The sequence below is a fragment of the Nestor notabilis genome, unplaced genomic scaffold (genome assembly GCF_000696875.1).
Source record: "Nestor notabilis isolate BGI_N333 unplaced genomic scaffold, ASM69687v1 scaffold1272, whole genome shotgun sequence".
Classification (NCBI taxonomy): Eukaryota; Metazoa; Chordata; class Aves; order Psittaciformes; family Psittacidae; genus Nestor; species Nestor notabilis.
The window spans coordinates 37,852-50,628 of NW_009917656.1; the positions used below are offsets into that span (position 1 = coordinate 37,852).

The 12,777-nt window shown below is 47.4% G+C and overlaps 1 protein-coding gene across 1 annotated transcript; it reads right to left on the reverse strand.

Annotated features, from left to right (window-relative positions):
• Positions 1-1,932: 1,932 nt before the first annotated feature.
• Positions 1,933-5,784, reverse strand: TMEM213 (transmembrane protein 213). The gene is made up of 3 exons (XM_010009334.1): positions 5,703-5,784; positions 3,417-3,485; positions 1,933-2,102 (listed from the first exon to the last, which is right to left on the reverse strand). The coding sequence occupies exons 1-3, from the start codon at positions 5,782-5,784 to the stop codon at positions 1,933-1,935; spliced, it is 321 nt and encodes a 106-aa protein (XP_010007636.1).
• Positions 5,785-12,777: the final 6,993 nt, after the last annotated feature.

The following is a 12,777-nucleotide window of genomic DNA, read 5'->3' on the forward strand; positions in this document are numbered from 1 at the left end:
AATCCACTGCATTCCTTGAAGGTAGCTACACACAAGCAGACTACTTTCAGAGCGTGAACAATAAGCTGTGCTTTTAAAAGCAGGCTTTAGGAAGCCTCCCAGATTTGTTCATTTGAAGCTAGTTTGTGGGTGTTGTGCTGGGCTGTACTATAGGACATCTAGAGCTTGCATCACATGCTTGCAACACTTCAGACTGAAACAGATACACTTCCATGACTGGCTGCATCCATGCACTAATAGCCTTAGCCAAGGAACTGTGAAAGCTACGAAACCCATCTCCTCAAAGATGAAAACCAGTGCCATATCCAGCAGGTGCTGCTGTGTTCCCAACCAGGAGAATGATCTCCTAAGACTGGAGAACTGCAGGAAGAGGTCTGCAGAAGGTGGGGACTAGTGCAATATGTGGAGATTTTCTCACAGTATCCATCATGTTGCTTTCAGGCCAGTGCACATTTTTCCACCATTAAAACTAGTAAATTGGGAAAAAAATGTATGTAGCTGGAAGATTTGTTGTACATCAGTGATTGCAGAACTCACTGTTCTTTCACTCAACACCAACAAGAAGAGGTAGGCACTTTGCTCAGGACAACTCTGTGCCATTTCAGAGTGATGGGCGTTGCACTCCAGAAAACTTTTTGTGTTAAATGATCCTAATGATAGGGAAGGATGTCTTCTCCTCAGTGTCCAACTTGTACCCATTTCTGTTGATGGTGGACAACTGCCCATCACTCTGAAATGGCAGAGTTGTCCTGAGCAAAGTGTCTGGTTGTGCCAGAACCAATTTGAGAAGTCTTAAACTGGTTTACTGATCTGTATCTTTTCTAACTGGAAAAGTTATGCACTGATAAGCTGAAGGGAGGCTTTAATGGTATTTAAGAGATCTCCAATAGAGCTTGCTTTTATTAAAGCGTAACTATGTTTAATTTCAGTCTGTGTCTAGCAGGTTTGCTAATCCTTTGTATGTCTATATGGGTTTAACACTGGTTTATTGTTTTAATAATAGACAGAAATCAAACTGGTGCAACTGCCCCAAACCAGACAGTTTGACTGCAGAGACCCAAATCCTCCTGCACAAATATTTCTTGTTAGAATCATGTTTCTAACAATTTGGGTTGAGTATTTCCTTGCCAACATAAGCTTTATCAATATAAACCAGTGAGAATCTTCCCATCAGTAAGATTGTTTATTATCATCTTGCATGAATAGGAATCCTTTTGTGTACGACCTGGATATGCTGGTTTAAACCTGCTTGCCATAGTTCAGCTTGGCACAAGCTGAATAAATACAACCAGTGTTCAATTCCTACAAAACTTCACATATGAACTGCATTGGAAAAACTAATTTTAATTTCAAAACAGCCCAAACAATCCTTAAGTTTCCAGAACAGAGCTTTCACTGGTACCAGTTAATAGACTTTAAAAGAGTGCAGGTTAGTTAGTGAGAAGGACTCGGTATAATCAATGAGTTACATTCACTTACTGATGTAGTAACCTGGTCTGTAGCTTAGTAACAGATCTCATAAAACCGATCCTCCAGGAAATAGCTTTATTTGCCCACTTTCTGTTTCAAAGCCGAAGGTTATGTACTGGGTTGTCTTAAGGTAACATGCTATAAACTGGTAACTGGTCCTTCAGTTTCTCATTACTGTCGGGACACTCATAGCCAGCATGAAAGGTCTTGGGGAAAAGGTTTTCTGTGCACTGTGGGACGTACGTGGTGGCTTGCAGGGATATGCCTGCTCCACACCTTGGTCAGCAGCTCTGACCTACCAGGGATGATGAAGCCCCAGTCAGTGCCCTGCTTAGATGTGGCTTTATTTGGCTGCAGGCACACTCCCTTTCTTTTTTGTTTCTTAGGAAGTGATTGAAATGCTTTGTCAGTCTGTCTGCACCTCACCGCTCCCAGTGCTGCTGCTTGCTGGCTTGCCTGGCTTCAGGCCACCAAATATTTGGGTTCGTCAGGCTGGAGTTTCATGGCCTTGTCCACACAGAGCAGGATGAGAGTCAGAAACCAGAGGCTCCAGCCAACAGCCGCTGCAATCCATCCATAATCGTCCATGCCCGTCGTGCAGCACATGGCTGCTTGTGTGCAGATGTTCACGTCTGGTGGAAAAGAAATGAAGTGAGCTGATGGAAGGCTAAGGACGTACCAAGTTTGTTTCGCTGGAAGGCAGGTGAGATGGTGACTTCACTGTTTGTCCTGTCATTCTGCCTTGGCATCTTTCCCCTAAGCCTGGCTCTTAACCTGGGGGATGGCAATACGCAGTTTTATCTCTACGTCTTCAAGGCTCGGTCAGCCCTGCTGGCCAAACACCTGAGCTGCTCCTCTTTACCACTCAGTCCACCATTATAGAAATCTTTTAAAACACCTATTTAGCATCTACTCAGTCACTACTAGGAATGGAGTATGATAGAAGTAGCAATTTAAAATTAAAAATACACCTGGGATGGAGAAACCTTCATGTGAGGTTCATAAGAGCATCTCCAATAGTTTAGGTACCCAGCTTTGTGTCTGCATCCTGGCTGGTAACATGGAAATACCAAGGGAAGCCTAGAAGACCATGGTACTCCTTGGGCTGGAAGAGAAGGCGAGTGTGAAACCCCAGGCAGCCAAAACCACCTTGCATCTATGTGCATTGTGTATTGACATGCACAAAGCTTGTCAGCTGTGAAAACCAAATGCCTCCTGATCGTGATGCATTTCCAAGGAAAATACAGTATTTCCAAGGAAATACAATATTCCAAGGAAATACAAAACACAGTATTTCCAAGGAAAAGCCAGGTGAAGCTGCTGCTCAGGTGCTCTAGTTCATGTACGTCAGACACAACTATGTTCCTGTGTATTGGCTTTCAGCACACACAGTACAGTTGTCCTGCACTGTAGAGAGTAGCTCTTCCCACAACAAGAGATATGGTCTGTGCGTGCCCAGAGAAGGGAGAGAGGTGCCTGCCCCCTATGCCATGCTTTGAAGTAGCATACCTCTATGTGTATGCATACTAGAATTTGGGAAGTGCAGGACTGTAGGGATATTTGACACTGGGGCTGGAGGATGACTCAGGGAGTACTGGTGGGCTGTGTGGTTGTCTGGGACTGGCTGTTTGGGGAAGACCCAGTAGGGTGGGGGGAAGAGGCACTCTTGGGAATCTGCGTTGTGCCTACAGGCAGGCAGTCTGGCAGGGAGCTTTAGGACACTCGAATTAGCTATGAAATAGTCTGTTCAAAGGTATGAGTCCACCTGAAGGTACCTAACATATTACGGGCATCCCAACGGAGGAGTCCGAGAAATGCGTCCTAGAGTTTCACCCACAATGGTAGCCTTGACAAAAGATAAATCCTTTTCCAGGACAGCCTCTCAGTCACCTGCGTAGTCTCATCACCTGACTTTATCATTGTAGTAATGATTTATAAAGACTTACTAAGACATGGTGCTTCGTACTCAGTTGTGAGCGTGGAGCTTGTTGAAACATTGGAGACCTCTTGTGCTGCTGCCAGAAGGAAAGCACAAAAGAAAAGGCAAGTTGGATTAAAAAAGGCATATGGGGCATCAAGCACAAAAATCTAGAAGACATTGGCCTTGCAGGGGTCTGTAGGATGGCAACAACCTGAAGAAAGCAAGTTTCTTCTCCTAAACATTGCTGCAGCAGGGTATGCTTTCTCATTCTACCACTGTGAACATAGTTCTCTGCAGAGACCTGCTCTAGCACCAGCCATAATAAGCACCTGAATCATTGTGCCTCTACCTGAGTATGACCCTGGTGTGAGCCATTCAATCAGAGCTCAAATTAATCCTTTCCTAAGCTACAGGAGCAGAACAAGCAAGGACTGGAACGAGAGAGGGCATTCAGTGGCATGGGGAGATCCATGGCCAGCGAGCTCTACATCTACCTCCTTCTGCCCTTAGAAAATTCCCAGTAACTCCAGGGTGCGCAGGATGTGGCAGAGCTGAGGGCTGAGCCCGTCTGTGGAGAGCGCCAGCAGATCCACCACAGCCTCGGTGAGGAGCTTTGGCTTTGCCACAGTTCAGGAACAGCTGTGCCTGAAACTGTTCTGGCTGGGCTCCAGCTCAGGCCAGCATGAAAACTAGCTCAGGCTGGAAAACACAACATACAGGAACAGTAACGGAGGGAGAGGGACAGGGGTTTCAGGGAAGGTTTTGCCTCTTTGTCCTGTTTCCTACCAAGAATTGGAGCACACGCAACTCTGGCACAGCTCTATGGCTTCTCTCCAGCCCTCCAAAGCCGTACATGCTATCACAGGCCAAAGCCTCCTGCGATTTTTTAACACCCTCTTGCCCCTCAGCTTCAGCACTGCAGGATCAGATGCAAGGACAGCCACAGGATGTGTGCATGGGAAAAGCACAGGCTGCTGTGGTCCCTGTGCATTAACACCAGCCTGTCCCCTGCTGCAGAAGGAAGGGAGTCGAAGAAATATCTCCTCCTGTGCCACTATGTACAGTTTGAGTTCAGCCAGGTGAAATATCCCATGCTGAAATACATATCCTCTGCAGAAATACATGAGAAACAGCCTTGAGAAGCTACAGGAGTAAGGGCTCCTGCTGCACACAGATGGAGGGGCTCCAACATGCCGCTTGTCCGCAGACCAGGCAAAAGCTTTGAGAGAATTGTTGCCAGCCAAACCATCCCTCTGAGCTGATAATTTGGAGTGTGACGATCAATTCCAGCTTGATTTCACTGAAGACTTAAAAGTAACGGCCCGGGTTTAGTTTCAGCTCAGGAGAACAAAACATTGCAAGACCTCTGACCAAACTTTAAGTTTGGTATTTTCCACGTAACAGCAAATAACCTGAAGTTGACCTGCAGGTGATGCCTCTCTTAGGGTCACCTGCTGTGCCCAGCTTTGCACGTTGAGCTGACAAGCAGCAAGACCAGAGCTGCCACACTGGGAGCCTGTCCCTGGGCAGCCTGCTCCAGGTAAGGGTCTGAGTACTCCCCATTCCTCCTTCTGACTCTGCTGGGACTTGCTGAACGACCTTGGCCAAGCCCACAGCTTGTTTTCTCGGTTAATAAGTACCTCATGGGGGCACCAGAAAGAATCATTAAGAACTGTGTGTGACCTGTGGAAGAAAGCCCTACAGAATGCCAACCACTGGATCACGTCTATAGACTTCGCAGCCTGAAGGACAGGCTGTCAAAGCTAACCCATCTTTAAATACCTGGCAGGTCTCAGCTGGTGCTGATACAGGAATGCAGGTAGTAGCCTGGTGGGAAAGGAGCAGCTCACAAGTCTCAATTGTGTTTTATTTTTAGGCAACTTCTACAATTAAGGAGGCACCAAAGCTGTATTTCCCACAAAAAAGCACCTAATAAGAGCTAAACCAGACTACAGTGAGCCTCTCGGGTGGTATTCCATATGGTCCCTTGCCTCAGCCAGGAGAAGGCCAGGTAACTGTGGTTTCCTATCTCCTTGCCATTCGGTGGAGCAACCTGCGGCTCAGTCACATCTACAGTGGCTCTGTAAATAGCTGGTAAAAGCACATCTCTTCAGAAAGATGCTGTGATCAGTCATGTCACTGCTAATTCTCATTAGCATTAGTCATTTCCAGCTCTTGACACCTTTTAGATGAGACAAGGGAGCCCACCTTGTTTTTAAGGAACAGATTACTGCCAGTAGGCAATGTATTTAGGTGTGGAGTGGGGGAAAAGGCAGGGTATAGAAACTGGAGTATAGAAGAAGAGACATACCTGCTGAGCAGGAACACCAGAGCACGGTGGTGCAGAGGAGCACAGTGGCGGCTGCCAAGGGCTCGCAGGAGAGGTGCTTCATGCCGGGGACAGGTCAGGCTGCTGTCGCTGGCAGCTCTGGTTCGGCAGGTCCTCAGCAGCTCAGGGAGCCGGTGTGCAGGGCAGAGGGTGGAGCAAAGGAGCTTCCTGCTGCCAGGACACCTTGAACTTTCCTGCCACAGCCGGGTGAGGGGAGAGAAGGGCTCTGACCAAAACAGCTCCCGCAGGAGCTGGATGCCGACACTGAGGCAGGTGGAGGGCCCCTGAAGGTCAAGCCAGAAGGTTTCTCCCCAGGATCTGCTGCAGCTGGAGGGAGGAAAGGCCTCTGGAGCGAGCCCTTCCCAAAGAGGCCTCAGGCAGGTTGCTGGTGCTCTTCAGCAGCGGTCACTCACAGTGACACTTCGGGTGCTCGTGTGAGAACAAAGCTGTCGGGGGCCTGTTCTGGGTGTGCAGCCATCCCACGGGAGGCAAGGGGGAAGGTGTCTGGGGTGGCAGTCCTGCTAGGACGGGCAGTATTTAATAATTCTCTTTGTTTTTTTCCCCTCCACGCTGCTGAAACCCGTAGGGGAGGGACGTAACAGACTTGCCACATGAATGGCACGGTTCATGGCCGCTGCAACAGCTGCAAGACAGTCAGGTTTGTTTGGTCTCCTTGAGAGCAAAACCCATGTAGCCTTAGCCCTGGCTGATGTCTCTGTAGGGTGACCCCACTTGTCCTCCCTGCCAGCCACCCCTTGCCACCAAAAACACCCTGCTCCTTTCCAGTTGCCACTGTTTCCATGCTGCAGCAGGACACAGGCAGCCAGAGGTTTGCCCTAGAGGAAGCACACCGAGATGAAGGCAGGCCCGCTGGAAGAGGCATGTTAGCCCACCTTGTCTCCTTGTTTTCATGTCAATACGCTGCTGGGGCTGGCAGAGTTAGGGCTGTGGTGGCTGGTCCATGACAGCCACCTCCGGCTGTTGCAGGTATGCACGTCCCTGTCCTTCGGCTGGCACCCAAGCAAGGGGTGGCCCAAGGTGTGTCGTGCTCAGCTGGCAGCCAGGCTGGGTGCATGACCCCAGTGGCCATCACTCTTGGCCTCAATAGGCACAAGTCACAGCAGGGGAGATGGTGTAAGAACACTCCAGCTGCTCAGAGTTGCTTGAATAACCTATATGGACAATAATCTTCATCTCTGCCTCGTTTCAGCATCTAAGTCCTTTCGTGCTGGTTGTCTTTAATTCGGGTTTTTATCTGGGCACTCTGTTCTGTCAAAGCTAAAACTCAACTCTTTGCTGGGGAAGGGCCTTTCTTCCAGCTTCACCTTTTCCTCCTGAATTTCTCACCCATGATAGCAGTTAATTTTGCAAAAATAACGAGTACAGAAGTGTTCTGTGCAGCACAAAATGTTTGAGGGGAAATGAAAAGACAAAACTGCTCTGCTAGTGCATGAATGATTCAGTTTTTAATGAAATCTCTTTTGAATTCTGACTATTACCTAAATGCTCTTTGTCACCTTGCAGGTAAATGTGCCAATTTCTAAGGGATGCTAAAAATGTTTTGCACAATTAACATAGCGTATTTCTTTTCCTTTCCAAAATGTGTTCCCTCCATGGCTCAGAAAGGGCCTGCTCCAAAGCCTCCTGGAGCAGTGAACAGGCTGTGTTTGGCTTCGGTGGTTTTTGGATCAGATTGGAAATGAAGGCTTTGCTTGATAAGTTCAGGCACAACAGGAGCCCTATAAAATCATCTCCTGACACAGATTTGGTTTTGTTTCATTTCTTCTTTGTAAGGCATTCATATTTCAGTGCTATGACTGCCTGAAGAGTGGTAAGAGTCTCCAAAGCCTTCCCTAGGCTTGGTTTTTATGCATCACATGAATGCCTGTCTCCACAGAGGTGGCCCGGCACATGAGGCATGAAGGCTGCACCAGTAGAGATGGGGGCTTCCTCTCCTTGGGGTCCCCTTTCCAGGCATTTTTCAAGGCAAGACTTCATTTACTCTCAAATTAGATACTTCCCCACTTCTCCCCTTGGAGACTCTTCCACAGTGTGTGGGTCAGCTTTTCCTGTTGATTATGAAGGAGGCAGTACCTACTGTTTGGAATATTTTGTGCCACAGAGGAATTTTCTGTGCCAGTTAAGGTTCCCTGGTGACCAAGGTGTACCCTTGACACATCACCACCAGGTGTGGCTCTCAGAAAGTTATTACCTTTGTCACACACTCACTTTGTCTACGTATGTTTTTTTCTGTTTACACAGGCAACATGCTTACATTTTTAATTCCAAATGAAAGCTGATTGCTGCTGCAATCCTGTTCCATCCCAGCAGTGACCAGCATGATGTCAAGTGAGCTGTAGCACAGTATTTAACTTGGGGCAAAACACACAAGTCACAAGAGCACAGCAGAGCAGGTACATCATCTCTGGCGTATCAGTGATAAGAGGATAAATCTCTCTTCCATAGAACACTTGAGGTTGGGTTATCTGCACCCCCACTCTCGTTTTACTGTACCTGAGGTGCTACTCTGCTTAGCTGCTCTGATAGGAGGGAGCTTTGGTGAAACAGAGCTCAAAACTTAATGTCTCATGTAGCCACGCAAAACCTTCTGCATGGTGGAGCTAAGCATGGGGTGACTATAACTGAGATACTGATCCCAGAGCCACCTACGGCTGCAGGAACCTTCCCCATGCTGCTGAAAGTGATGATAGCCCAGCTCTGGAGGAGTTGCTTGTTTGGGACCCCCTTAAGCTCTATGTGTTGGCAATTCCAAGGGCTCTTTGCAGCCTGTGAGATCATGGTGCTCCGCACCAAGGAGGATGCTAGGTGGTGTAAGACCACAGGATTGGACTGTCTCCTACACTTGCTTTGTGGATAGCAGAATCTCCAAGTGATGCTCTAGAAGAGGCATGTGTTGAGAGGGCAGGTCTGCCTGTTGTTAGCATCTCACTGTCTTCGTACTGCAGGGTTAGTGCCCTCCCAGGTGGCCTTTATAAAGCTCAAAAAAAGCTTAAGGGCCTTTATAAAGCTCTCAAAATGGCTTTAAAGAGCTCAAAACCTCAAGCCTGATGCCAATAATTTGTCCATCGGGGAGGGCCCATTTTGTTTAGTATCTTCATTGACGTGAAAAATAGCCATCTAAGATAAAGCTACCTATGAACAAGGGATTTGGTTTTTTAAAGTGAGGCAAATGGAGGAAAAAAAATCAAACCCACAAAGGTTTTACTCTAAATGAAAGAAGGGGAGAAAGGATGTGCTTTCTGTTGCACAGAGGCAAGCAGCTGTAGCGTTTTGGAAAACTGCCCTTTCTGTTTTCCAGTCCAGGCTGGGGTTGCTATATAGACAAATGTTGAGGCTGTGGCCTTGCTGTGACTCCACACTGTCCCTCTGGAGACCCCAGTGAGGGAGTGCAGGGCTGCCAGCGCTGACAATGAGCGCACTCACAGGGCTTCTCTGTATGGTGCCTTATCATCAGCTGTCACCATCTGATCTTTAATAATAAGATTATTATAAAATAACACTCTTACTTCCACATGCCAGAGGCATGAAATAGGATATGCTTTCTGCTGTTCTTCTCTACCTGGGAATGGGGCAGAGGGAAGGGTAAGAGAGATGGCTTTGTCCCTGCGCTCCGTGTTAGCTAATGGGATGGAGTGACATGCGTCGTGTGGCTTGATTTGGTGATGAAGTATGTGTTGAGGGCCCCTTCTGCTCCCCCTGTCCTGACAGTTTGTAGGGGAGTAGCTGAGTGTAGCTTTGGGGCTGAGTAAGAGCAGCGTAGGTACAAAACAGGAACATATCCTGGTATCGTCAAATGAGCACAACAGCTTTGCCAGGGGGAAGAATGTGCTGTGGGTTCAGAGGTGGAGGGAGTAGCCCAAGAAGCTGCTTTATTTTGTTGTGTCAATATCGATCAGTTGATAACTGAATGATGACTTGTCTTATTTAGCATTATAGCACAGACTGGAAGGCAATGTCCTTCCTTTCCCACCCCAACTTCTACACAGCCCTGCATGATGGATGTGGGGTTGATGGCAATGACTTCACCTCTGCCTTACCAAGAGAAGTTCTGATTTCTCAGCAGAGAGTGCTGCCTTTCATCAGCCTTTGCTCCCTTTCTTTGGTAGCACTGATGGAGAAAGCAGAACTGATCCCCAGCAGTGGCTGGTACAGCAGGAGCACAGTGCAGCTAAAGCAGGTAGGAGGCCAGGGAGCCAGAGGGCCAGCTCAGCTAGGCTGCTGCTGAGCAAAATGGAAGTTTTAGGCCCACCTATCAAAATTATCTTATAATTTTGAATACGTCCCTTTTGGGTTGTGCTGATTGAGGCAGCTGGATTTCAGAAAGTGGCAGGAGCCCTCTCACACTAGCTGGTCGCACGAAGCAGGGCCATTCTTTGTTGCTTTTGAATCGAAAACCTCTGTGCTGGGAAACTCCCTGCTGTTACTCACCTTTCAGCATTGTTCCATTTGGACAAGCTATACCCTTCAGCTTGTCCACTCAGGTTACTGGGTACCCCTGAAAAAAACGGGTCTGAAAAAGCATTTCTTTAGGGGTTAGTTTATGATTTACATATAGCTGTGCATTTTCATTAGCTCTTCTTTTGAGATAAATCTTACCAGTGCTAGATTTATTAGTGACCCAGCCAGCCTTATTTACCAGGATGAAGCCCTGCCTCCTCTGACCTCTGTGGGAGCTAAGCCGCTGGTTTCAGGAGTGGCTGAATTTCCCTCTGGAGCTCCTGCTTTAGCAGCTGAAGCAGGAGAAAGTCTATAAAGCCACTTTTTCCCACAGCATTTGTTATTTCAAGGGATGAGAATCAGGTTTCCTGTCAGCATTGCCCCAGGCGAGCACAGCTCTGCTGACTGAGCCCCTGCCCTCCTAGCCCTCGCTTTACTGTCCAGCTCTGCCTGTCCCCTGGCTGCAGCAAAATCATTAATCTCCCATTGTTTCCCTGTCCTTTCCCGGTCTGCCTCCAGTGAGAAACAGCTCAGAAGTTTTCCACGTCTCTTCCACGTCTGATCCTCTATCCAGGGCTTGCAAATGAGTTTTTTATGGGTTTATAGCTCTCCGTATACAGGTTTCAAAGGTTCTTGCTCGTTTTCGGGTGGCCGGGGCGGTGTGAGCCGGCATGCCCCATCTGTTATTAGTCTCAACAAGCCGTGTGCTGCTGCAGCGCAGCTCACACTTGTTGCAGCCCTGATACAAGGGTTGTGGCTGAGCCAGAAAGTGCTGGGTCCGGACCACCCGAGGGGTGTTTCAGCACGGAAAAGGTTTCCCTCCTCTGGTCCAGACCAGTTCTGGCCTTAAAGGAAGGGTTTGCTGTGCCCTGTGCGAGGCAGGACAGTTGGCCAGGGTGCTTCGCTCACCACCTTCCTCGCCCGGCGCGGTGACTGCAGCCATGCCAAAGCACCGTCCTGCTGTCGCCGCCTGACGGGACCTCCGGCTAGCTGAGGGGGAGCTCGCCCCTTCCCCAGGGAGAGGGCCTGCCGGCAAGGAGCGCGGTGGCAGAGGTAAACCTGAGTACCGCCTTCTCCAAAGCGACTTGCAGCACCGGGGTTTACCCTGCCTGGAACCCGGTGTGCTTAATGCACTTCACTGCAGCGCACTCCTGCTGGCAAACAGCAGCTGGGGAAATTAACTGTTCCTCTGCCACAGTGAAAAACTGGAGGGAGGGAAGGAGAGAAGGAGGATGTTGATGGAGGCATTGCTGGCAGCAGGTGCCTTTGGGAAGCCTCCCGTCTCTGCAGGAATAGATGGAGGGTGAATGCTCTGCCTTCCCAGCAGGGCCGGGAAGGGTTTCCTGGCTGGAAAGAGGTTTCTCTTTATTTTTCATTTTGCTCTCATTCCAAATCAGGACGAAAGTGAGCCTTTGGGGGGTTTTGCTGACTGATTACCGAGGAAAAGCAGAGCCCTGGGTTTGGATGGTTTGAAGCAGTTTAACTGAGCTATTTCCAAATATTTCAGTTGTGTGTTGTTCTTTTAATTCTAAGGTTTAAATGCTTTTTTAATGGAAATTAACTGCAGGTTTAGAAGCACAAACCTGTTTTAAATTATAGTCTCTTCACAGTTAACCAGTCTAAAGAAGTTAAGATGGAATATTCTGATGGAATATTCTGATCTTTTAAACTAAGAGGTAAGGAATATTTTTACTTTCTGGATGAGTACTGAGGCTCTCTTGCAGCTTTTGTGTCTTTTTCCTGTGAAAAATATAGCTTGCTAAAACATACCCAACCAACTTTAAAGATTATAGCCTTACTCAACCCACTGGAGCTGGCACATTGTACATTTTCTTTTAGCAAGCTGCTTGTTCTCATATATTTTAAACATCTTAAATCGTTTAGTGAATGGCTACAGAGAGTAAGAAAAGGAAAACTCACAGGATAATAGACCAAATACAGGCTCGTTACTATGGTGCTCCTGTTAAACAAGCCTTTAATATCTTGCAAAGTGTTTCTCTCATATTTAAGATAAATCTTTCACATGGTATAAAGAAAATTATTAGAATCCACGTTTTAAAGAGTGTCGCAAGACAAGGTTCATGGAAAAAGAGAGACAATAGACTTCCCATCCCTGACAACAAGTAGGAGTGAGGTTATAAAGGGATTTTGTTTTGCTATTTATAGAATGTAGGCTTGCTGCAAAATTGTATGCATGCAAGAAGTGTATCTACTTGCATGTTTTTCTCTGGGAAAGAGGAATTATATGTGCATGCCAATCAGTTAATTCTGTGCAAGGACAACTAGTGGCAATTCGTATGTTCAGGTTATTAAAAGTCGATAATAAGAAGCATATAGACAAAGGGATCTTTTGTGAAATGCATGTGACATTTTGAAAACAGTCCTTTATGGGGAGAAATGCTTTTTAAATCTGAAAATTTGTTTTAATTTAAATGAAATAGTCTCCTCTTCTCCCCTGTCCCCATATAACATGTTCCAGACGTGTTTGCAATGCTGTGTTCACACTCCCAATGAAAGCGATAAAAACCAGTTAGGCTTCTTTCACCCATCTAATTGCAAGGTGAAAATAATGATTTTTCTTCTCTGTGTTATGGAAGAC

Coding starts and splice junctions, on each gene's coding strand:
- TMEM213 (XM_010009334.1), bottom strand. CDS start 5,784: ATGAAGCACCTCTCCTGCGAGCCCTTGGCAGCCGCCACTGTGCTCCTC. Junction 3,486..5,702: donor CTGGTGTTCCTGCTCAGCAG/GTATGTCTCTTC, acceptor TCCTTCTGGCAG/CAGCACAAGAGGTCTCCAAT. Junction 2,103..3,416: donor GTACGAAGCACCATGTCTTA/GTAAGTCTTTAT, acceptor CTTTTCCACCAG/ACGTGAACATCTGCACACAA.